This window comes from Protopterus annectens, chromosome 8.part0, assembly GCF_019279795.1.
Source record: "Protopterus annectens isolate FY-2018-M chromosome 8.part0, PAN1.0, whole genome shotgun sequence".
Classification (NCBI taxonomy): Eukaryota; Metazoa; Chordata; order Ceratodontiformes; family Protopteridae; genus Protopterus; species Protopterus annectens.
In genome coordinates, this window is record NC_056741.1 from 641,700,438 (window position 1) to 641,726,654 (window position 26,217).

Here is a 26,217-nt window from a genome sequence, read left to right on the forward strand (position 1 = left end):
ACAAAGGAAAAGTACAAAATAAGCAATTTATTGATGACCCAAAATTTTTATAGAGAATTGGGAAACAAGGTAAAAGGAATTGAAAGACTGACAAACAAAGAAGAAATAGATACATTTTGGAGAATTATCTATGAAGATCCTGTGGAACATAACAAAGATGCTAAATGGATAGAAGAAGTAAAAGAAAGAATAAGAAGTTTAAAGATACAGGATATGAAATGGGATGAAGTAACAGCCAGAGAGATTGAAACAAACTTAAAATAAGCCTCAAATTATAAAACACCAGGCCCAGATGCAGTACCTAACTTTTGGTAAAGAGTATTAACGTCTTTGCATGAAGATTTAGCATGAGTAAGAACTATTTATATGCACATCCTGAACAGACACAAAACCTGGCAAACAACAGGAAAAACAATGCTCCTACTTAAGAGTAAACCTGCAAGCTACCCAAAAAATTATAGACCATTAACTTGCCTTCCGACGACGTATAAACTGTACACGAGAACTGATGCCGACAAAGTTTATAGTCATTTAGAAGAAAACTCAATTATGGCAGTAGAACAAAAGGACCATAAAAGAAAGTCATATTGAACAAAGGATCATTTGTTGTTAAATAAAGTCATAGTGGAGAACTGTAAAAAGGGGAAGAATATAATGTATGGCATGGATTGACTACAAAAAAGCATTTGATAGTATCCCACATCCATGGATAAAAGAGTGCTTACAAATGTGTAAGATACAGCCTACACTGATCGACTACATTACAGTGACCATGAAACAGTGGCAGAGCACTTTGCAATTAAGTCATGATAAAGGACAAATTATTATCCCAGAGATAAAAATTCAAAGGGGGATATTCCAGGGTGACTCTGTCACCACTGCTATTCTGCCTTGCCCTTAACCCATTAAGTTGCCTACTTAACAGCTTAGGCCATGGCTATAATTTGCCTTCTAGAAAACAATAAAGTGTAAAGACTACTCATCTTCTCTTTGTCAATGATTTAAAACTGTGTAGCTCGTCAGTTGAGGAACTGAAATTACAACTGCAAGTTGTCAAAACTTTTTCAGATGATTTAAGAATGTCATTTGGTCTTGATGAATGTGCAAAAGCAACCTTTAAAGCAGGAAAACTACAGCACCAAGAAAACATCAGTTTGGGACAAGAATGTGATATAAAAGAACTTGAGGAAGAGGGAGTATATAAATATTTGGGAATTGATGAAGCATTCACAATAAAACATGAACAAATGCGAATAAAACTTAGCAAGGAATACTTTAGAAGACTTAAATTAATCATGAAAACATCGTTGACATCTAGGAATAAAATCCAAGCTGTAAACCAATTTGTTGTTTTTGTCCTAACTTACAGTTTTGGAGTGATTGACTAGCCCCAAAACATGTTGGATAGATTAGATAAGAAAACAAGAAGGATGCTTCATGCTCACCATATGGTTTATAAAACTCAGTGTGTACCAAGATTATATATTCCCTGTTCTGAAAGAGGGATGGGCCTCCTTGAAATTGATTACATTTATAGATCTGCTTTCATGGGACTCCACACATATCTGCTGACCTCACAATACCCAAATATAATGAAAGTTTTGAAACATGAGAATAAATCTAAGATTACTTTTCTACTTAATCTAGCAGAAGCATATCGGCATCAAGCAGGAATGGTAATCAAATCAGAAGTAGATAAAAATCAGGCAGCAACTGAATGTGCCAAAAAAAGAAAGAATATAAGGTGAAGGACCAGATGAGAAGGCAGGAAATATGGAAAATGCATAAATGTAGTTGCAAGTATAGAAAATGTATATATTTATTTTTTTTTTTTTTACATTTGTTGACTGGGAAAATCCGACTGGATGCATGTCCATTTTCAGCGGAGGCCCGGTCAGAGAAGCTCCACAGTTAAATTTTAGGCAAAATGTAAGGTGTATACAGAAGCATTCAGATTTACATAGATAGTAAACAAAGAAAAAAATCCCCAAGGAATGAACTGTGCCTGCAAGCCAACAACAAATGCAACTGAAGAAAACAAGGCACAAAAACACAACTGGAAGCGTAAAATGTGAAAAGTTTAATGAGGTAAGTGCTTTCACACCAAATACCAGTGTTTCTTCAGACCATATAAGATTTAACATATTTACATAGACTGAACACATCTTTTGCAGTTTTAGGTTGACGCATTACATAATGGTGAACACTGTTAGTAGGGGTTACATTTTTTGCTTTATGCAGTTGCGTTGTGAGCAAATTAGCCACAGTAGGGAGTATGGCAACAAAGAGAGCAAAGATTAGACATATTAGGGAGTATAGTAGCAGGAGAAGAGACAGAGATGTGAAATTGGATAACAGGTTAAGTAAGAAAAGCAGGAGGTGTAAGTAGCTTAAGAATAGAGTAAGAGTAGAGGTGTAAAGAGAAAAGTTTAGCAGATAGATGAGTGTCCTAGCAGTGACATATGGATATTGACTAAGGGGTTAGAATTAGAGGTGGAACTGGAGAAAGTGCATCGGACATGGATATCCTTCAGAAGGGACTCACGGAAACAGATAGCTGGTGCCAGAGCCATGGCCTGAAGTTAAATGCCAAAAAATGTATAGTCATACCCTTCGGGAAAAACAAGGTAACCCCAAGCTACCATATAGGTGGCAATCCACTAAGCACAGAAGAGGTTATCAGGGACCTGGGGACCCAGGTTGACAGTGGCCTTTCTTTTGACACTCACGTTGCTAAAGTGGTTAGAAAGACCTTCTACATTGCCCACCTGATCATGAAGGGATTCACATCCAGATCTAGTGAGGTCATTGTTCCCCTGTACTCTTCACTTATCAGACCAATGATCGAGTACAATGCCCCATTCGGGATGTATCTCACCCGACATCTGCAGCAATTGGAGAGACCCCAAAAGTTCCTCACCAAAAGGATAAAGGGACTCCAGAAATCTGTCATATGCTGCCAGATTGAAGAAACTCCAGCTCTATTCAGTTGCATACCCATCTGCTCAGAGGTGACATGTGCCTGACATACAAGGCCATGTCCAACCTGGAATTAATGGACATGCGCCACCTCAAAAAATCCAAATCCATCAAAACCACTAGAGCAAGTGACTTAAACCTTAGCACGAATATAAATAGGACGTGCTGGAGGGATAGATTTATCACTCAGAGACTCCCTATGCTGTGGAATAAAATCCCGGTCCATGTGAGGCAGAGCACCTCGCTGGCTCTGTTCAAGAGAAATCTTGACCTGTGGATGGGAGATCGTAGGTTTATCCCGGGAATCATCTCTGTGTCACTGCTGGACAGAGGCGCAACAAACTAATGGGCACAGTATTTTTCATATAAGGGGTGGCTTAAGCCACAAAAATTTGGGCTAGGCTTATAAATGCCTTAGGGCAGATAGCCTAGTATAAACCTATGAACCTATGAAATTACAGAAGTTGCATTCTTTTGGTGAAGTCAGAGGGCAAGAGTAAGGGGAGAGGGTGGGGCGGGGGTCCTCATGTTGATCAGCAATGAATGCAGGCATGGTTAAGGAGAGGAGAATTCAAACCAAGGGATGAAAGGTTAATATTGGTGGCACAAGATAGGGGGCTACATACATGTTGGTTTACAAAGTCCATTGAACATGTGGGAGAAACAGATACATTTTGCACACCTTGTTACTGGTTGTGACATACTAATGGCAGAAAGGCTGTATATTGAAAGGCATAATAATGTGACAAGACTGTTGCACTGGGGATTGTGTAAACATTATGTACTGAAGTGGCTGAAAAACACTGGAAACATGAGCCAGAAAGCATCATAGGAAATTATGGTTTATATCACATTGGATCATCCATTTCCAACAGTTCAAAAGGTAGATGCTAGAAAACTGGATATAGTGGTCCATGAAAAGAAGACAAAAGTAGCATTGATCATTGAAATTGCCACACCCAGTGAATACAATGTCTTGCTTACAGAGAGACACAAAGTCATAAAATATCAGGATCTGCAGACAGAAATGAGAGCAATGTGGAAGAAAGATACCAAGACCGTTCCAATAGTAGTAGGAGCAATGGGTCTTATAAACCAATACATGTAACCCTGTATGAATTGCAGAAGGAGTTATTGCTGGGCACATTGCCGATGCTGCGAAGAGCGCTTTTGGCTGACATCAAAGATTGAAACAATATTAATTTCATGAACTTTAATCTACTTCGACTTAGGAATGGGGGCCATTCTCATTATGGTATTAGAAACCCAAAAGATATGGAGAAATTAAAAAAAAAATGTGAAATATATTATCTGAAGATTGTATGTCCTAAAAATAAAGTGCTTCTGTTTCTGACCCTCTGATGTGGTGCTTGAGAGCAGAATGCTAGGATTTTCTTAGAGACTGAGGTATGAGTGAGTCAGACAAAGACATTCATGTAGCATTATTGTGATCCTCTTCATTCAGTCCATCCAGTCTGACATGGATTTTTGAGCTACTTGTCAGATCCATCTTGGCAGGATCAGTGCTGCAGCTTCGCACCCCTTTAAGAGATTTTTTTCCCTCCCATGATGTACCACTTCCCTTAATTACCTCTGTTTTTTCTGCATGAAAAGAACTGAAAAATTATGGAAAGCTGGCAAAGCATGATTACAGTTGCCTGGTTATGAAAAGATGTCACCTAAAAGAAAGTGGGCACTCCTTTTTGAAAATGATGTATATTACTATTCATTGTTATTAAAAAGGTTGTCTTTGTTTTTTTTTAACACCTTTATTAAGTTATCACTTAAAACATAGGTAAACCTACATTAACAGAAAACAAACTATTTTAACATTTTCCATTTAAATTCAATGTACATCGAACATATTTTATTTGCTGCTACCATCAGTCCAAGATTACAAAAAATTTCTGAATTCCTACCTTCTCTTAAACCTCACTCCTCTTCCTCCTGAACATGATTATGCATGTATTGCTCCCACAGTTTTCAATTACTTCTATGTAATTTGCTCCTTCCCTTTTCTAAATAGCCCTCTTCCAGTTCTTTTATCTCTTTTATAATATTGAATACCTCAAAAACAGTTGTTGTAGACTTGGATTTCCATTTTCTAGTAATTGCTTTTTGGTAGCCAACAGAATTATACTTAAGACCTTACTGTGTCTATGCCATTCAGGTCTTTATCCCAGCTCAAAATAATAATTTCCTTACTTACAGCCATTTACTCACCCAATGTTTCTGATAGAGTACTGTGAAGGTAATTTTTAAAATCTGCTAACTCATTACACTGCCAGAAAACATGTTCCCTGTTACCTCTTTATTCTTTCTCTCTCACACCTCCAACATTTGCTATCTACCTGAGGAAAAATTCTTTGAAGTCTGCTTAGGGTGTAAAAATACCTATGTAAACATATCCAAGCAAAGATCCTAAACCGTCTGAACTTGGTTGCATACTTGAGAACCATACATATATCTTCCCATCGTTTTCTTGTAAATTGCTTTACAAGTCTGTCCTCGCAATCATTTCTAACCACCTCTGATTGATTCCTATAGTTGTCATGCAATATTTTATATATCCTGCTAATTATCCCTTTTTTAACTGCTGCTTCTGTTCTAGATTCAACTAAAACTCTACCGAAGCAGGTCTTTCACTTAAAAAAATGTCTATTCCTTTCTCTTTGCCTGTACTCTGAGATCAAGCCCTGGTAGGGAAGGCAGTCTGTAGCCAAAATGTAAACATCTTCTTGGCCTCATCCCACTCTTATTACATTTTCTGGGGGTTGTCTTTAGTTTTATATGTGCATAAAAGTGATAGGAATTCTTGCTTTTGCAATAAATCATGAGGCAGTTTGCCAGTTTTGTTTGGATTAAATAAAGCATCTGAATCTTCTGACTTCGTGATATCTACTATTTTTAACAACTTACAGGCTTCATTCTAGGTTATGGCAAGATACCACTCAAAACTGTCAACTTTTCCACGTCTGCTATTTAGCAGGGTCACTTGTATCCTTCTGTGTTTCCCCCTTGGGTAGAGCATCTAAGGTCATTCATCCCTACATAGACTGCCAATAGGTATTAGTTGTATTATGAGGATGGAAGGCTCTAAGAGCCCTTACAACGTCCTGTATCTTAGCACCAGAAATATACCTATCACTGTGAGGGTAGTGCCTCATAGTATTGTCAGCAATTGCCAAAACATTTTCTTGAATGGATACACCTGTCTAGGTCTTAAGGGCTTGTGGCATACATCTCAGTGGCTCACTGCAGTTCGTGTAATGGCTGCTGACTTGCGTATTGATTATGTAGAGGTATGGCATGGTGGCAGAGATTGCTTAGTTATATTTCTGTTCTAGGAGGCTAGGGTAGTGACTACATGCTTGCTGTGGTATGGTGTGTGTGTGTGTGTGTGTGTGTGTGTGTGTGTGTGTGTGTGTGTGTGTGTGTGTGTGTGTGTGTGTTTTGCTTAATGAGTATGCAGTGCTGTGTGAGGGAGACAGACCTCCAGATTTCTTAAATGTTTACATCTCTCACAAATGGAGTCATGTTGTGGGGAAATAAGGGATTTTTGGTAGGCCATAGGCAAGTAGTAAACTGCCTGAAAGCTAAATGATATTAGATTGGCTTTAGAAGGGATAAGAGCTATCTGTATTTCCATATTGGCCAAAGTGGGAGCATGCTTGATGATGTAAGAATATAATATTGTTTAATTGCCTGGAACAGGAATTAAGACATCTAAAACTAGTAACCTTTATCTGTCTTCTAGTAATGCAGCAACACTCAGTTTAGCCTCAGTCAAAAAATGCACTGCATCATGCAGTGTAGATCAGTAATGAGCAATAAAATTAAACCAGTTTACTACTAGTCAAACTTGCAGGAATGTCCAGACAAAATAGTGCAGTATGATATATATGGTAACTGTCACTATAAGTGGTAGTACAGTATTAATATAGTAATTAATATTATTATAATATAATATTAGGGGGACCCTGGCCCCCCTAAAAACGAAAAGAATTAAGAGCAAAACTATCCCATGGTTAAGCAAAAATACCTTAGCTGTCATGCGCCTCCGTGATAATGCCTTGAAAAAACACTATAAACACAGAACACCAGACACCCTAAATGAATACAAAATACTCCGCATCAAAGTTAAGAAACTTATCACTTCCGACCGCAAATCCTACTATATCATCCTCCGAAACAATCACAAGACCAACCCCAAAAAATTCTGGGACAGTATCTCCTCCCTCTTCAACCCTGGCAGAAAAGAAAACCCACACCCTGATCACAATATTTCTGATACCATCCTAACCTCCCAATTTAGCAGCTTCTTCATTGCCTCTATATCAAAACTAACATCATCATTCACAAACAACTCTACTCGCCCACCAAAAATTCCCACCACCCCTTCCTCCTTAGATTCTTCCTCCTCCCATATCCCTCTCTTCTCTCTCAAACCCATACCTGTATCTACCATAAAAAACTCCTTCTCAAATTAAAACCTTGCTCTAATGCCCCTGATAACATCCCTTCCTTCTTCCTAAAGACAGCTGCTGATGCCATCGCCTTCCCTATCTGTATACTTATAAACAGGTCAATCCAAGAAGGTTATGTACCCCAAATTTGGAAAAAAGCCTACATTATTCCCCTCCACAAAGGAGGTAACAATAATAACATCTCCAACTTTAGACCTATAGCCATTTTATCTCCCATCTCCAAACTACTTGAAAAATGCATCCACATACAACTACTACCATACCTCACCAACAGCCACCTACTAACCCCAACACAACATGGTTTCAGACCTGGCCACAGTACCTCTACTGCAGTACTCTCCTTCCTCGAAACTGTAAATAAAGCCAGAGATTCTAACCGCATTGTCTCCACACTCCTCCTAGACCTATCTGAGGCATTCAGTACCATCTCCCACTCCCTACACCTGACCAAACTCTCTGACCTACATCTTTCATCCTCCTGTATCAACTGGTTTACCAGTTACCTTGCCAACAGGCAACAATCCGTTAAATGGAAGAAAACTACCTCCTCGTTCCTCAACACAGTCACTGGTGTACCCCAAGGTTCCATATCAGGGCCCCTACTGTTCAACATCTTCATTAACGACTTCCACCACAATATCCCAAATGCTAAAATAGTTCAATATGCAGACGATTCTACAATTATCTGTGCTGCAAACTCCATTCCCTGCCTTATAAAACTAACTCAAGATGCCTTCTTAACAACTGAAAAATGGACGCATGATAACCACCTAGCTCTAAAGCCATCAAAAACCAAACTCATGATATTCACCCCATCCAAAAGCATAACTATCGACATAAATTCTTTCCTTATAACTAGTCACAACAACACATCCCTAGAAGTCGTTTCCAGTGCTAAACTGTTAGGAGCTCTCATTGATAATCAGTTTAATTTTGATTCTCACATACAAACAAACATTAAAAAAACACACCACAAACTTGGTATGTTCTATCGCAATATCCTCTTCCTCTCTCCATCCACTAGATTCCTTCTCTCTACCACATATCTAATCCCTTCTCTCCTCTATGGGGCCCCACTCTTAACCAACCTAAAATCCTCTACCAAAACAAAACTCTCCTCCTGCTACAACAAAATCGCCAAATTCACCACTGGCCATAGATCTTCCTCCTATCACTTCACTGCCCTCCACAAACTGAACTGGCTAGACATAGCGAGACACTTTAAAAAGCAACAGAGATCTTGCTTTCTCCATTGCTTTTTTCAAAACTGTCTCGCTATGTTAAATGGGTTTAACCTAGCGAGACAGCTTTAAAAAAGCAACGGAGATTCTCTGTTGCTTTTTTTAAAGCTGTCTCGCTATGTTAAACTTGTTTAACATAGAGAGACAGGTTGTAAAAAGCTTTCTCCATTGCTTTTACCCACAGCTCTGATGTACTGCGTAAGTATACATGTGCGCAGTACATCAGAACTGCCACAGAATACCAGACAGCTGCGGAAGGGCAGCAAGGAGGCATTATACAATGCCATTATTTAAGAAAAGTAATTATTTTTTTCTTAAATAATGTTATTGTATAATAGCAATAACCCACTTCTAGGTGTGGGTAATGCTGAATTTACCCACGGTTGGCTTTGTTTGGCCACTCGGGCTTCGCCCTCATGACCAAACCACACCAAACATGGGTAAATCCAGCATTATCCACACCCAGGTGTGGGTTATTGCTGTATTATTATATAGCAAAATTTCTCTACACTAAATCTTTGATTAGTTTAAAGGATAAGGCTCCTGCTCCTTGCTCTGTCAGTGGTGCAAAGTGTGAATCTTTCACCCCTTTTACTTTAGCTGTTTGTTTGTTTGCTTGTTTTTAATGACTTAAGATAATATATAATGACTATCCCTGGTATTTAGTGGTGGTGCAGAGAGCTAATTCTCTGTTAAGATTCTGTGCAGGTATGTTGGGCAAATTGTTATACATTTCTTTAAGGCATGATATAAATAGTTATCTTGGGTGTTGAGTTTTCCGCATCCCACATATTTAGTGCTGCAGGCTGTTGCTCCATTATATTTTAAGTGCTTTAAAGTTAGCCTTTCTATTATATTTTAAGCACCTTTAAAGCACAATATGAAAAAATATATCACTGTTGTGTAGTATTCCCCCATCTTTAATGCTGAACAATGTTGTTCTAATCTATTCTAAGTGCCACTAAGGCACAATATAAAGAGAGTATTCCTGGTGTCTAGTGTTCCTATCTCCTTATAGTAGGATATGCTGTTCAGTCCAGGGGAGTGTAGAGGTGTGACTGTCCCACATACACATTCATGTGTACACTATACACACACACACACACACATACACAACCCCCAACCTTCATCACACTGATAGACACACTCATCCATACACACACACCTACCCTATATATCCCCTAACTAACCCACGTACTGCAACCTCCCACATAGTTGCACACATACACACACACACACACACACACACACACACACACACACACACACACACACACACACACACACATACACACACACACACACCTTACACCATTCATACTCTACATAAAGTCACCCATGTAGCCACACACAAACTCACACACTCACATAACCCTCCCAGTACTGTCTGTCTGCTAAACTCCCTGGCACTTGCCTCTAAAAATGATTGGATGAATGCAGGCTTTCACTCATATAAATTAACATGGTGGTGAGGTAGCTTATGCAGCTGAATATTTCTCTAAATCATTCATTTGCTTAAATGCTGCAGGCATTTCCAGGGGAGAGCACATGGCTAATTAGCATAGTTTGATCCTCAGGAATGCCTCATTAATATTTGTAGTAGGCACTAGAGGCAGCCCACCATGGTACTTTACCACTTTGTGATACAGTGCCTTAGCAAGGTTGTCAGTGAATCAAGAAAGGCTACTGTGAGGTATACTTTTCATGTGGGTTTTCATCTGTTGTCTGCCCAGAAAAAAAAGAATCCTGTTTTCTGCTGGTTATGCTTCTTTGTATTGTCTCTGATAATCATGCCTCTGAGCCACCCTTACTCCTTTATTACACTGCTTGCTTGCTTTGTTTCACAACCTTGTTGTATAACAGCATCCCAGATCCCACTCTAGATGTGTTGCTCTTTCAATTTCTCCACCTGATGTGTATGCTGCAGTGGGTTCTAGACTGTGTGTTGTTAGTGACCTAAGTATGATATTTGTGAAACATTTTCAGTGGGAAAGAAGTAAAATGTTTGCCTTTAAAACAAAACTGGAAAATGCCTTCAGACATTAGAGAATAGGAATTAGACGTATTGCCGATTTGCACTGGTGTGCTACTTAAATTCCTATACACTTTATGAATCTGATAATCATTTGCAGAGCATTAAAGGTAGTTGAAATTAAAAGAGGATAAATGGTAACGTATTAACATGATTTTAATTTTGGAGCAGTTCATTTAAAATCTTTGTAGTTTTTCATAAGGAATGTTACTTTCATTCTTTTTTCTTTTCTTCATGTGTGCTATTTCTGTAGTCTTCTATATAAAGCAATAGATGCTAACGGTGAAAATATGGGACCAATATATAACTACCGTGTGGAAATTTCCATCTTCTTCATTGTCTATATCATCATTATTGCCTTCTTCATGATGAACATCTTTGTGGGTTTTGTCATCATCACCTTCAGGGCTCAGGGGGAGCAGGAGTACAAGAACTGTGAGCTGGACAAGAACCAGGTAGGTAACTGTAGCATGGTTGCCTTTTGTTTGTCCATGATGACTCAGAAGTTGTGTGTCATGTGCTTCTGTGTATTTGTGGTGGCTTGTAGTAGATCAGTTCAGTTGTCTCTGTGCCAGTGTGTATTCATGATTGCCTGTCTGCCCACAGGCCAGATTTGCAGAAATATGGAGACTGATACATGGATAAGCATAATAAACCAATGTACGGTATATGGAGTCATGGTGTTCTAATTCAGCATAACCCCTTGAGAGTCAAGTTCAAGCTATGGGAACCCTAACATGAAAAAATATTGTAGCTGAGATTTGGAAACATTGCTAATGTGGCTGCATAATGCAAAAAAAGAAAGAAAGAAAAATAGCAGAATTGAGTAGTCACAATGCAGCCCCTAGCTGACTAATGATGTACTGGGAGACACTTTGTGTGATAGTGATAAAGTAACTAGGAAATGTGCTGACAAAAGCCCCACAGGTTGTGTAAAAAAGTCATTGTATGAAAATGGTCAAATGACCTAATGAGCCCAGTAGCATGCATATAGGGTCTATGCCAATTCTTCAAATGCTTAAAATTTCGAACGTTACATGGTCGAGACTGAACGTTCGAAATTTCAAGTGTTTGAAGATTGACTTTCAATGGCGCCGTATGGTACAGATAGGGAGAATTTCCCTTTTCTGCACTGAAGTGCGGTCTCGGAGTTGGTATATTTAAGTAGGGGTTGTGGGGGGTGCAGGGGGGCTCACACTGTTAAGGTGAGTTTTTCTTTTTTTCTTTTTTCTTTTATTTTAATATTCGAACATCCAAATGTCGAACATTTGTCTCGACCATGTAACGTTCCACATTTTGGATGTTCAAATATTTAACATAGACCCTGTATATAGTGTACTTGTGATGATTTGCATTCACATGTGCAACGACGCATTGCTATGAGCACAACTGTGAGTCATAATTAGAACTTCACAGCAAAGTCCTTACCAATTTATTGCCATAAATGGGACGGAAATGGTCTTTAGGACAGTCAGAAAGGGGAAGGAACAGAGGAGCACATAGAAGGACAAGAAGAAAGGAAGACTGGGATGGAAATGGGGAAATAAGGTTGTATTTTTTTGTAATTGTGGGACAGATGACCATTCCATTTTTGTTAGAAAGGCTGAAGGATACATAGTAAGAGATCACTGTGGGCAGGATAGAGGGTATAGGTATGGTAGCAAAAGTAGGCAGACAAACACAAATGCAAGCAAAGACCAGTAGGGAAGTTGTTGTCAAAAATGTGTGAGACACAATATAGAGAGATACATGCAGGAGGAGGACAGTTGATGTTGGGGCTGAGAGGATCATATACTGGGGAGGAAAGTGAAACACAAAGATGGAAAATACCAAGATTTGGAGATGTTGTGCTTTTCAATGCCACAACTAGCCAAAGGTCTGTCTCTTCTGGGACTCTCCTTCTGACTGGACCTAGCTGCCGGTTGCCTGTTGGGCAGGGCCAAGTAGTGGAGCAGCTCTGCCAGTACTAGAAGGACATACCCCAGGTGGTCAATGCAGGTGTCAGTCCCCCAGCATACCAGTGCCATCACTGCATCCTCCAAGTCTTGATGGGTTATGTATCTTGGTCCACTTACAGCAACCTAGATGGAGAACCTGCATTCGCTACCAGTGACAGACCACAAAAGGATGATATAAAACCTGCCAGTTCACCTCTTTTTGGGTAACCTAGTTGGGATTGGTGAAAGATGTTGGGTAGTTCAAAATAATTTAATATTTGAGAGCTTGACAGTGATGGGTGTTGTAGAAAACACTTTTGGCAAATTCTGTGATTATTTTATTATAGCACTGGTCTATTTTTTTTTGTCTGAGGTACTGTTAGATTAGTGAGAACCTGAGGCATATAGTAAGGTGGGTGTTAGATAAGTTCTTGTGACTGTTTGCCTGGCCTTAGTTTTGAGGTAAGGTTTTGCGCTGTACAACAGGCCTAGCTTTTGGAGTGTCTTTTTGACTACTGTTTGGATGTGGTGGCCAAATTTCATATTGTCATCTATAGTAATGCTCAGAAGTTTAGTGTGAGGAACAAGTCTGATTTTGGTGGTGTTAAATGAAATAATGTTAAAGTGGACTTAGCTTAGAAAATATGACTTAGGAGTAAAAAGGAGCAGCTTAGTTTTTGGGGGTTTAATAGGAGATTTGAGTTGTCTAGCCATGTTTTGATTGACATGAAGACTTCTTGGTCAGATCTCGTAAATTGTTTAGGGTAGAAGCAGAACAAATTAGAGTTAAATCATCTGTATATTGTGTTAGCGTAGCATGCTTGGCTGCAGTATGGGGATCATTTATGAATACATTAAATATTAATGGTTCTAGCATAGATCCTTGTGATATACCCACTGTGATTGGCAGAAAGGAGGAATACTCAAGAGTGACACTTGACAACTTGGTATCTGTCTGATAAGTAGCTTTTAAACCAGGTGAGAGAGAGAAAGACCAAGAGAGGACAGTTTTTACAGTAATAGGCAGTGTGAGACTGTAGTGAAAGCTTTCAATAAGTCAAGAAATAGTGATGAAATCAGATTGTCTGAGTTTCTGTTAGTATTGATAGTAGTGGGAAATTGTAATAGAGATTTGGAAGTGCTGTTGTTGGGTCAAAAGCTATGTTTAGGAGAAAGAAGTTTGTTGGCAGTGAGGTAGTCCAGTAGTTGGACTGGTATACATTTTTCAGGAACTTTGGATAAGGGAGATAGTAGTACGGTAGATAGTATTGCAGTAGGCCTAAAATTGGCATAATAACTGGAAGGGCCACCTTTGTGTAGTGGCACTAAATAGGCCTTTTTCCATGTGGTAGGGACATGGTATTCATTGGTCGCTCTATTGATTTAAAAGGGTTAAGGGGTAGGCAATGGCATCTGTAGCTAGTTTTAGATATTCTGATGGTAGAGTGTTTGCAGCTGTAGAGGTAGGCTCTAGTTTGAGGAAAACAATTCAACCAGTCAGGTGGAGACTAGTCTTAGGCAGAAGTATTGTGGGCAGGATTTGGATTCTAGCAAAGGTGTGGGGTCACATATGGTGTTATGTTTTAGTATGGAGGTGATGGATTGTATGAAATGGTTGATGAAATTCTCTACTGTTTTAGCTGGGGGATTGTCAAGAGATGGACTCGATAGTGAGTTGAGGCCTGGGATTAGTAAGCTTGAGATGGATACATGAAAGATTTTAGCATTATTCTTTTGGGAATTTTGCAAGGTACAAATAATAATTCTTTTTGTATAGTCTTGTGCTATGCTTAGTCTTATTCCTGAGATGCCTGAATTGTAACTTTTCCTGAGTTTTTATAATCTGCAGCTGTTTGCAGGCTTTATCCCTTTGTCTCATTAATTCTCTACTTTTACAGGATATCCCAGGAGCAGAGTTCAGTTTGACTCTTTTTTTCTTAATGGGGCAAGTGCCATATTCAGGGATACCTTACAGTGGGTCTCACCATCTGTTATGTTGAATGCCTAAAATAGCCAGGATGCAGACCACACTGGAGAATAGCCCTGTTGTTCCCATACTTGTTTGTTTGAACTTTATTTTCTTCAGTGGGAGCAGCAACATGCAGACAGTGACATAGGTAACACTTGCTGCAGACCACAATGCGGACAGACAGGACACAAGTACAGGCAGAAATACCCATCTACATGTGTAGTTAAGCCCAAATATGGGATGGTATGGGGGCATACTGCATGGGCTGCTTGTATGGCTACAGTGCCACCCACACACACTCAGACATAGCAGCTTTCTTTGGAATGTATTAGAAAATGTGGTGTAGTTTCAGACAGCTACCCCATGACAGCAATCTAAGGAGGTGGCCTGAGCCTCTGAGTGGGTCAGGTGTTGCACACATTGGACAGTGGGGTGGGGTCTGTACAGTGGATATGGCAGTGAATTGGCTCCTAAGAAGAGAAAATGAATAGAGAAGATTTCCAAGGCAGACATCTTGCTGCAGGCCCTGCATGATCACAACTGGTGGATCCTCCTAACTGACAAGACCGATTGGGACTTCAGTGGCCATCCATAACCTTGTTGTAGATATAAATTTTGTTGTTAGCCATAGTAGGGCAGCACAACAAGTGTACTGTAGCGTCACTGACATGATCCACCATGGCCACAACAAAGCAACTTGGGAGATGATGGACGTAGGTGAGGTTCCACCTACTAGGTACTTATGAACATAGAGGAGTTACTGCCATCCAAGTCTGGTGTGATATACTGCTCCTTCATATGCAGTAGAGGACTGGTTATTGTTACTGAATTTTATCTACTGCCAACAGTATCTGTAGGTGACACCCCAAGTCAGTATGCCATTTCATTTGTTTCATGAGACAAGTGATCAGATGCTTCCTGTTCCACCTGTTTCTCTTTAATTTGGGGACTGATTATTCCTTCATGCTGTGATGTGAATATCCTCAGTTTTTAAAAAAATTATGAACATCTGAGGACTTTTAAAAAGAAAGATACCGGAAACGCCTTGTGGAGGCACATTCAAAGGAATGAAGGACATTCCTTTTGTTTCTTTGTGATTGATATCACAGAATTAGATCTTAGAGGGGGGCACTTAGGACATTAACATACTAGGATCTGTTATTCCAAATATTATTTGGATGTGTTGTTAGTGAATGTACAATAGATTCAGTTTTATTGTTTCAAAAATATTTTCATGAGTGGTTTATTGTTTTTGTCATCTCATAATATTTTTAAATAAGTGGAACAGATGTGTTTTAATGTAAATTTCTATTGCAGGGTGCTCGAAGAGTGATTCTTTTTTAAGTGATCCTGTCAATTTAAACTTGTACCAGCCCAAGAGTTACAATGTTTGTTTCGCAGGCTTTTGTCTTTTTAAACTTTACTGTTCCTTTGTAAAGGTACTTTGATGAAGTCCTGTCATCTGAAGAGATGAAAGTGCTAAATTTACCTTGTCTCAATAAAAACTGTGTGGCTTTACCAAGCACTCTTGGATTTTTTACATTACAGTGATTTAGTTGCTTTTACATCATCCACTTGATTCTGCGGATTTCTTTTTGTTCTCAATACTAACAATACATAATTTCTTCAGTATCTTCAATAGTCCAGTCTGTCATCTTTACTGCTGTGTTTTTGTCTGTCATTTTTGCGGTTTTTGTAGACTTCTGCTTCCTTCTAGAACAGGGTGGCCATCCTCCCCCCTAAGCCTGGCCTAACCCCTTTGTAGGAATGTTTTTTGTGTCATGAGGATTCTACACTGTCATTTTTTGAAGTCCTGGCACCAGTGCGCATACCCAGTTTGGGCACTTTTTTATCTTGGGATTTGTGCACCCAGCTGCTTTTTTTATTTTTTAACTTACCTCTGTCCATGATATATGCTATATAAATACAGTCTATATATCAGTGTTGCCTTGGTGAAATTTTGTGAAAACATGGTCCACCACCTGAAGGTACTCACCAAAACTTTGATGATTAATTAGGTTCCAGCAATACTGCTCTCATTTTCCTGCTGATTTTATCATCTCTCCATTTGGAACTTGAATAGTGTGTGGGCTGTCAGATGAGATCAGAGATGGCTTCAGCTGTATAGGTAACATTTTTGAAGCATACAATGGGAATGCAACATCCTTCAGTGATCTGTCATCTGCCACATGCTGGGAATGATGTCATTCACTTCGATGGCCATTTTCTGCCTGCACTGAGAAACTCACAGTGAGGCAGCAAGGATACATTCAGTGTCCTTTAGCTCCACATTCTCCGTGGCTGCTATCAGTGCTGAGGAAATTGTGGCCTGCCATGAACATGTATGAATACAGGGTGTACATGCTGGATGTCCCTGTGTCATGGCCCACTGTTCCCACTCACAAAGCACAGCATTATCTGTGTCACCCACTATCCATGCCAGATTCATTCTTCCAGTAGCACCCCCCCATGGTCAGTGGCATACATAGGCAGCACATGTACCTACTGATGGTGCTCTCAAGCTGTCAGAGAAACTCGGACAGTGTGGCAACATCTGCATGGACTGTGTCCAACCGCACACAATCTGAGGTCGATGAGGTTGACATATCATTGTTCTTACGTCCCCATTGGTGGGGCATTATTGGCTATGTGGATGCTTTTGAGGCCATCAAGTACTTCAGAGAAATGGGTTATATCACAGAATACTTGTATGGTGTTTTTCTTTTCTTTGTGGTATATGGAAACCTATGTGCTGCTCCAAGTGTTGTAATATTGCATCAAAAAACTGGTGTAGATCTTGGCAGTGTGATGTGTTGGGAGCCTTTAAAACTTCCCATGGACTACTCTGTCAGAAATAGTGGGTGAGCAAATTGGTGTAATTAAGGAAATTATTATTATTATTTTTTTTAGATGGGATACAGGATTTGAATTGCCTACACACATTACTGCTTTGCTAAGTTTAATTCTGGTGGCTGCCAAAAAAGCAGTTACTAGAAAATGGAAATCAAAGTCTAAACCAACCATATTTGAAGTTTTTAATATAGTAACAGAGCTAAAAAGAACTGGATGCTGGATCTTCAGAAACATGTAGGAGCAAATTAAATAGAAAAAGTAAGAATTGTGGGAACAATACATTCAAAATAATGTTGTGGAGGAGGAATGACGTTTAAGGGAAGGCAGGAATTGAGTGAGCTATGTAATGCTGGATTGACGAGTTTACAAAAGATTATATGTGATGTATAATGTTTGTAACTGAAAACATGTCAGTATGGTTTATTTCTATTTTTATAAATGTATGATTGCCTATATCATGACTGATAATTCAAAAAAGATAATTAAAAAAACACATACTAGTGTAGTATCCATGAGGCAAATGCCTGGGATTCACTTATTGTGTTCCAAGCTTTCCTTCTAGCAAGAACGGCCAGTGCTTCCACACACTTTGGTGTCCACAGAAATGGGTATTCAGTGTATCACATGAACCTTCATGTGAGGGTGGTACATTCATACCTGCTGTTGTATTGTGCCACTTTCTATATTGCAGCAGTCCACCATCTATGTTACTGGAGGTGATAAAACGTGGAATGTTAGAACAGTTAACTGATTTGGACAAAGTGGAGATAATGTGCACCTTCTTAGTTACTGGCTGAGGGTACTGCCTCAGCCAGGTACATTCCTCCTAATCTTAGTGCTACCCTTACTATATTAGTATGGTCTGTGTCTTTACTCACCAGGATTTTATGGCTTACAGCCACAGTGGTGGTCGTGGCACATTGCACAGTTTCTATACATTTCTGAATTGCTCTGAAAAGCTGTTTTACCTTCATTTGCATTTGTGCATTTTTTTTAAAAAGAAACATTTTTATTAAATTATCACGTATGGCGTAGGCAATCATACATTTATATAAATGAAAACAAATCTTATTGGCATAATTTTAGTTGCACTTATAATCTATCCAGTCATTGTTAGTCAAACATTACATAACTCATTCAAATCCTGCCTTCTTTTAAACTTTGTTCCTCCTCTGCATGTATTGTTCCCACAATTCCCATTTTTCTATGTAATTTGCTCCTACTCTTTTTTTTAAAGATCCCAATTCCAGTTGTTTTATCTCTGTTAATATATTCACTACTCCTAGTTCAATTGGTTTAGAATTTGATTTCCATTTTCTAGTAATTGCTTTTTTGGCAGTCAACATAATTACTCAGCAAGACCTTGCTATGTCTAGGCATTTCTGATGCTGTATCATAGCTCAAAAAATTATTTCTTTAGTTATACCAATTTGCTCACCCGGTATCTCTGACAGAGTAGCCTGAGGGAATCTTCAAAGTCTGCCAACTCACTATACTCTGAAAATATGTTCCCATTTACCTCTTTCTTCTCCATCACACCTCCAACATTTGCTGTCTACCTGAGGAATAATTCTTTGGAGTCTACTTAGGGGTATAAAAATACCTATGTCAGCCGACTCCTGAAATTTTCATTTTCGAGTTTCAGGACTGAAGTCTTCAACTAAAGCTAAGTACCCCATTGGGGAAACTTTTTCTTGCTCCATACCGATGTCAGTAAAAGTTAATAATTGCATTACTTGTGGAAAGCAATTACTTCATAAAGATTTTCATTCGTACTGTATTCCATGCCTAGGCCCTGACGACGACGTACCTTGCTGTCGGTTTTATGCTTTATTTAATCAGCGCACTATCCGTCGTCAGTATATTTTTGCCTCTAAATATTTCGGTTCTTGGTTTAATTATCCAGAAATGTCGTAGGTTAGCCATCTGACTACCTGGATTCCGAAAAAAACGCAAAGATAAAGACAGAGACAGGCCACCGAGGTCCAAAACTGCCGACGACACTTCTCCTAAGCCAATCACCAGTTCACCGGTACTCAGTGAGGCACTTTCGCAGCCCCTGATACCCACTACTTCTGATTCGCAGGCTTCTATTGAGACCCATTTGGAGTCTGGTATGCCACAAGATGCTTCATCTATGGAACCTGTGGATGTCTTTACCTTGGATGGGTCCGGAGCCATTGTGTAGGCACCGGCTTCTGAGGGTGTACTCAGGCCTATGGACATGCATATTAAATTGATGCCTCCTTCATTACTTAGGCCTAAATCTCGATTCATGTCTAAAAAAGCGACGCCCAGGCCACATATTCAGACCTCTATACCTGAAAAACAAATGATAAGAATGGCTGAAGATCTAATAACTCCAATCAGGGGTAGCCAACCCCCCCCCCCCCCTTCTAAGAGACCTAGGACTGAGGTTGATTATGAATCTTCTTATCAGGATTTTGTTTTTTCTGACTCTTCTGATGATCTGGATTTGTCCTTACCAACTTATGAGGATTCTGATACAGAGGACTCTATTCCCTCTGCTTCCCCTCCGGAGGATTTTTCTTTTGGGGAAACCATACATATTCTAAGGGAGCATTTCCACTGGGAAAGCCAAGATTTTTCTGATTCAAAAAAGAGGCTTAAGGATTTCCTTCTACCTCAGCATAGGCCTTTAGCTATTCCTCCTGTACTAGACATTGTTGATGATGCTTTCTCGGAATCTAGTTTGGCCCCTGATTCTCTGCCTCCTGCTCCCAGAAAACCTGACAGATACTACAGGGTCCCTGAGTCCCACAAGTTCCTTTTCAAAAATCCTATTGCAGATCCAGAGACAATTTCACAGGGGCGCAAGGGCATTAAGGCTTGTACTGCTAAAAATCCTATCCCTTCTGATAGAGACTCCAGGGCGGTGGATAGATGGGGTAAGAAGGTTTACACTTCTGCAACCTTGGCCATTAGGGCTTTAAACTGCCAGTTTCATATGTTAAAATATCAGCAACATGTTGTTGGACTGCTTAAACAGAAAATTATGTTGATTCCGGACTGTGTGGAAAATAAAGAATTACTGGATTTAATGCATTCTGCCAAACAAGTTGGAAAACGTACTTTGCAATGTGGTTTTAATTCATTAGAGGCCTCTTGCAGGGCTACTGTTACTGGGTCTGTGCTCAAAAGGCATGCTTGGCTTAAGGAGCAATCTTTGCCTGATCATGTTAAAGCTAAATTTTTGGATGCTCCTTTAAATCAGGACCGCCTGTTTGGCAACAAGGCTGAGGATGTTCTTAAAAAGATGGAAGATAAAGTTAAATCTATGCAAACTGTTAAAGATTTTTTACAAGTTCAACCTCCTAGATTTAGTAGGTACTGGCCCTCTAAGAATTGGTCCTTTCCAGCCCCTTCCAGGTCTTCTCAAGCCAAACCCAGACACAGCAAAAACCCCAGGTTTCAGTCCCGGGGACTCACAAAACTAGCCGTGGGGGCCTCCACTTCCAAATATGGGAATAATAAGACTCCCCCTATGGTAAACTGTCTCAATGACTTCCTTTTAAAATTTCCAAGCACTTATCAACTGACTGCCCCTTTGGGAGGAAAGATTGCTCTTCATGCAAAGAATTGGGAACTCATTACCCAGGACAAATGGGTTTTAAATATAGTGTCCCAGGGATACAGAATTCACTTCCACACATTGCCAACACCAAGTGGGTGGCCGGACCTACCCCCAAATCAGTGGGCAGAGGCTCCAAAACAAGTACTTTCTCTCTTAAGCATGGGGACTATTCAGCTGTTACCAGAAGAGGAAAAGGGACAAGGTTTCTACTCAAGACTTTTCCTGGTACCCAGAAAAGACAATTAATGGCGTCCTATCCTTGACCTGTCTACTCTAAACACCTTTTTGGAGATTCCAAAATTCAAGATGCTGACTCTTCACCAATTACTTCATATGCTAGGCAAAGATGCCTGGTTGGCAACACTAGATTTAAAAGAAGCATACCTGCACATCCCAATTAGGGAATCTTGCCGAAGATCCCTCCGCTTCAAAGCAGGCTACACACACTATCAGCTCTCTGCTCTGCCCTTTGTCTTATCTACTGTGCCCTGGGTATTCACAAAGTGCCTAGCTCCAGTTATTGCATTTTGCAGGCAAAGAAATATTCAAATATACCCATACCTGGACGATTGTCTAATACAGGCAGAAAGCCAGGACATACTTTTGAATCATCTGGCCTTTGTAAAAAGGGTTCTAACTTGTCTGGGGTACACCATAAACGAAAATAAATCACACCTGGTACCCTGTCAACATATTATATTCCTGGGAGCAAGCTTGAATACAACTTCCCAGATGGCTTACCTCACGCCAGAAAAGCAAATTCATTTGACAACCTACTTCAAACAAGTGGCCACAAAAACCCTGCTATCTGCAAGACAAATACTGCAAGCCTTGGGGTTCATGGCCTCCTGCATTCTTCTAATTCCATATGCAAGACTGCATATGAAGAAACTACAGTGGTATCTAAAAAGCCTATGGTGTAAACATTCTCAAGACCTAGAAACAATGATTCCTATAATACCTTGCCTATGCCTAGAGTTCCTTTGGTGGGCAGAGGCCTGCCACCAAAACAAGGGACTACCTTTCACACCACCTCCTGCTGCCCAAACCCTAACAACAGATGCATCAGACTATGCATGGGGGGCTCACCTGGCAGGGAAGTGCATTCACGGCAAATGGAACCCAAGTCAAATGCACCTGCATATCAATCAGAAAGAAATGTTAGCTGTACAGCCTTCAAGGACCACATTCTTCCAGGACAACTAATGGTAAAGACGGACAACACCACTGTTATGTGGCACATAAACAAGCAGGGGGGTACACATTCTTACCTCCTCTGCCGACTAGCCATGGGATTGTGGAACACAGCCTTGATCTGCTAAGTGCACCTACAAGCTGAGTTCCTGCCAGGAAAATTAAATACACTGGCAGACGAACTAAGGCAGAAATCTCATGGACCCACGCAAGTGGAAACTGGAACCAAGGATTTTCAACATGTTGACAAGCAAATGGGGGAGCCCATATATAGACCTGTCTGCCTCTCCCCAGAACTACCAATTGGACAAATTTTGTAAAAGGACTCCCCACAAACCAACCTGGAAAGTGGATACTCTGTCCTTCAGCTGGAAAAACCTATCAGTTTATGCCTTCCCCCTTCTGCCTCTGCTCTCCAAAATACTACTAAAAATCAAACAGGACAAACCAAGGATGGTTTTGATTGCTCCAGACTGGCTGCGCCAACACTGGTACCCCTTCCTGTGCAATGTGTCATGGTTATCTCCATGACACCTTCCTCAGACTCCTTCTCTGCTGTCTCAGCAGGAGAACCAGATTCTGCACCCTCAGCTTCCAACACTGAACCTTGCAGCCTGGCTAATTACTTAATCTCTCCTTTACCATCCCTCAGCAAACCTGTGATGGATATCATCTTAGTGATGGATATCATCTTAGAGGCAAGGAGGCCTAGTACTAGAAAATCTTATGCTAAAAAATGGAAAACATTCTGTGCCTGGAACCAATCTCAAGGGATGAGCACAGCAGCGCCCAATTTACCTCCGATTTTACAATACTTAACTGAGATGCTTCACAAGGGCCTGTCTTTTTCTTCCATTAAAATCCACGCCTCAGCCATTTCAGCTCATTATAATACAGAACATCCCCTCTTCTCTCATCCACTGCTCAAGCAGTTCCTCAGAGGGGCCAAAAATTTGAGACCACCCAGGAGAGCTCCAACCCCAGCCTGGGACCTTAACTTTGTCTTAGAGAAACTCACTTTTCCTCCTTTCGAGCCAGCTGCTACTGCAGACCTAAAATTTCTTTGTTGGAAAATAGCTTTCCTTTTAGCAATCACTTCAGCTGGAAGGGTATCTGAATTACAGGAGCCTTTCATCATCTTTCATGCGGACAGGGTGTCCCTCAGAACCAATCCTTCCTTCATGCCCAAGGTGGTATCCAGTGTGGCTCTTAATCAGTCCATTCATTTGCCAGCCTTCTTTCCCAATCCACAGAATAAAGGGGAACGGATACTGCATTCCTTAGATGTGCACAGGCAACTTAGATTCTACTTGGACAGGACTAAACCTCAAAGGAAATCTGAACAACTGCTGGTAGCATTTGCTGCAGGGGCAGAGGGGAAGGCTATTTCAAAGCAAACCATTTCTAAATGGATAAGCCATTGCATTAATTTCTGCTGTAAGCACTATGGAAAACCTATCCCCCGGGGGATCAGACCTCACTCCTCCAGGGCTGCATCTACCTCTACAGCCTTTCTCAGAGGTGTCCCTACCAGGGACATCCTAGAAGCTGCTACCTGGAGTTCTGTACATACTTTCACCAAGCATTATCATTTGCCAATTTTCTCAAAAACCCAGAGCTGGCTTTGCCACTGCAGTCTTGCAGGGCCTTATAGCTGGTCCTAATGCTATCTGAACTCCTCCTCCCAACCATAGCTTTGGGAATCTACCCAAATGTAATGACTGCAACAGTGAAACACGAAGAACATAGTACATTTGTGTACACTTACCTTAAATGTAGATGCTCGAGTGTATTCACTGTTGCAGTCCTGATTAACCTCCCTCCAGCCCCCCTGACCCCTTTTGGCTATACTTCTGCATTCCTTTACTATGCTTAAAAGCTTTTTTGGTGTATTTGCTTTTTTGTTGGAGGTATATCTTTGTACTTTTATATTTAATTGCTTCCCATTAGGGGGGCACCTGACAACTGGGGCAAGAAAAACTGATGTAATCATGTCGGCTGCAAGTTTTATACCCCTGATGACCTGATGTCATGGAAGAAGAGACAGCAACCGACGCAGGACCCAAGACTTTGTTAATCAGGCCGACTGAGGGCAATCTGCAAGCAGATAATCCAAATGTAATGACTGCAACAGTGAATGCACTCGAACATCTACATTTATGGTAAGTGTACACAACTGTACTTTACTTACTAAAGCAAGGCAAGATGAATGTGGGTGAGTGTCTTGTCAAAAACAGAGGGCACACCTCACATCTCTTACTAGTATTCAGATACAGTTCCATTCCTGGCTACAGAATGACATCACATCTGATCAACTAACACAAGCATCTGTACAAATCAGTTTGATATTCAAATGACATATAATTCTTTACAAAACTCTAGCTAGCTATGTTGGCATATGTTACACATGCACTACCCTACTCCCCCATGGCACAGCTGCCATTACGTCACATCATCACAACAGCCACCACAGCTTTCTTCCAGGGTATTGGCGCTTCTCTTCCGCTTAAAATACTGTTAAACAAAACCTTCCAGATCTTTATCAGTTTTTTCCCTCCTAACTTCCAGACTTATTCCTGGGGACTTTCCTGTGTATTGATTATACATCAGCATTTTTATCTCATCTCCTCATATCCTAATTGTTAGTAATTGAGCCTCATCTACAGCTAACCTTGGCATATTTAATTCTTCCATAAACATTTCCATTTATACCTTTTCTTGATTTCCATATTTTTATGCTTTATACAGACTTTCATAAAATTTCTGAAATATTAATAGTACCTGTACAGGATCTCTTGTTATCTTCTTTATTATAGGCTCCGTAAGCTTGGTGGCAACCCTTTCTACTTTCTGTTGCCTGAGTTGTTATGCTAAAAGTTTTTGTTTTCTGGAAGTATTATCAAGAAACAATTGCCTAACAGCAATCTTTCTAAACCCATGCATATTATCTAGGTAATCCCTTATTTTCTGTTTAGCGTTCTACAATTGCTCCTCTTCTTGTTCTGTGAAATTTCCCCATTCTGCAGTACTTTAACATTTGTCAGTCCCCCTAAATAATTCTTGTTACTTCTTAACCATATCTCTCTCTTTATGTCCACCCTGTTTTAAACTCCACTGTAATTGTATCCCACTCCCAAGCTATATTTGATTTTCAGAAGAAATTTTTATCTTCTCTAATAACTTCTCAGTAATTTCCACTACCCATTCCTTAAATTCCTCTCTTTTCAACAGATAGGTAGGAAAGTGTCAGTTTCTCATTTTTTTATTTCATTACCCTGAATTTTTATTTTAGTTATTATTGGCATGTGATCTGAAGACTGCGGTGGTGGTGCTGCAGTAGCGTTGTCGCCTCACAGTTAGACGTTGCCCGTTCGATTCTCAGTTAGAGGGTCTTCTGTATGGAGACATGCATGAATGGGCGTACCTTCATTGAAGGTTGTGTGTCAGGGCCAGCAACTCGGCATGTAAAAATCTACTGCCAATCATTAGCAGACCGGAGTTCCGCTATGGCGACCCCTAACCGGGAAAAGCCAAAAGACACAACAACAACCTAAAAGGAAAGCATCACGGCATTCAAAAGTCATATAGTTGATAAACTTGTATGCCCTTAAGGGGTCATTTGCATATATCCCATGGACCTTCATTACAGGAGGTTTAAGGTACTGCACAGTGAAGACACTTACTTGTCTGGGTCTTTCTTGCAGTTTTTACTGAATGGTTTGTCTGTATGACTTTTTTACTCTTTGGTTTGGACAAGCAATAAAATAAGGATAGTAGTGATGTGTGCAGGTATAATCAATCTTTGACAGGAAAAGAAAGATTTGGTTGTGCTGTCAGATAATAAAAACTGTAGTTGTGTAATTTCTCATTCTGTTTCCAAAGTAAATTGAAAAACAGTAAAAAAATGCAAAAGTCAGCACGTATTTAGAC

The 26,217-nt window shown here is 40.1% G+C and overlaps 1 protein-coding gene across 1 annotated transcript in view; it reads left to right on the forward strand.

Moving 5' to 3' along the window:
- Positions 1–26,217, forward strand: part of CACNA1F (calcium voltage-gated channel subunit alpha1 F) — a 4,101,209-nt gene that overhangs the window by 2,753,205 nt on the left and 1,321,787 nt on the right. Inside the window, 1 exon segment of the mRNA XM_044079296.1 lies at positions 10,993–11,194. Within this exon segment, the coding sequence (XP_043935231.1) occupies positions 10,993–11,194 (202 nt within the window).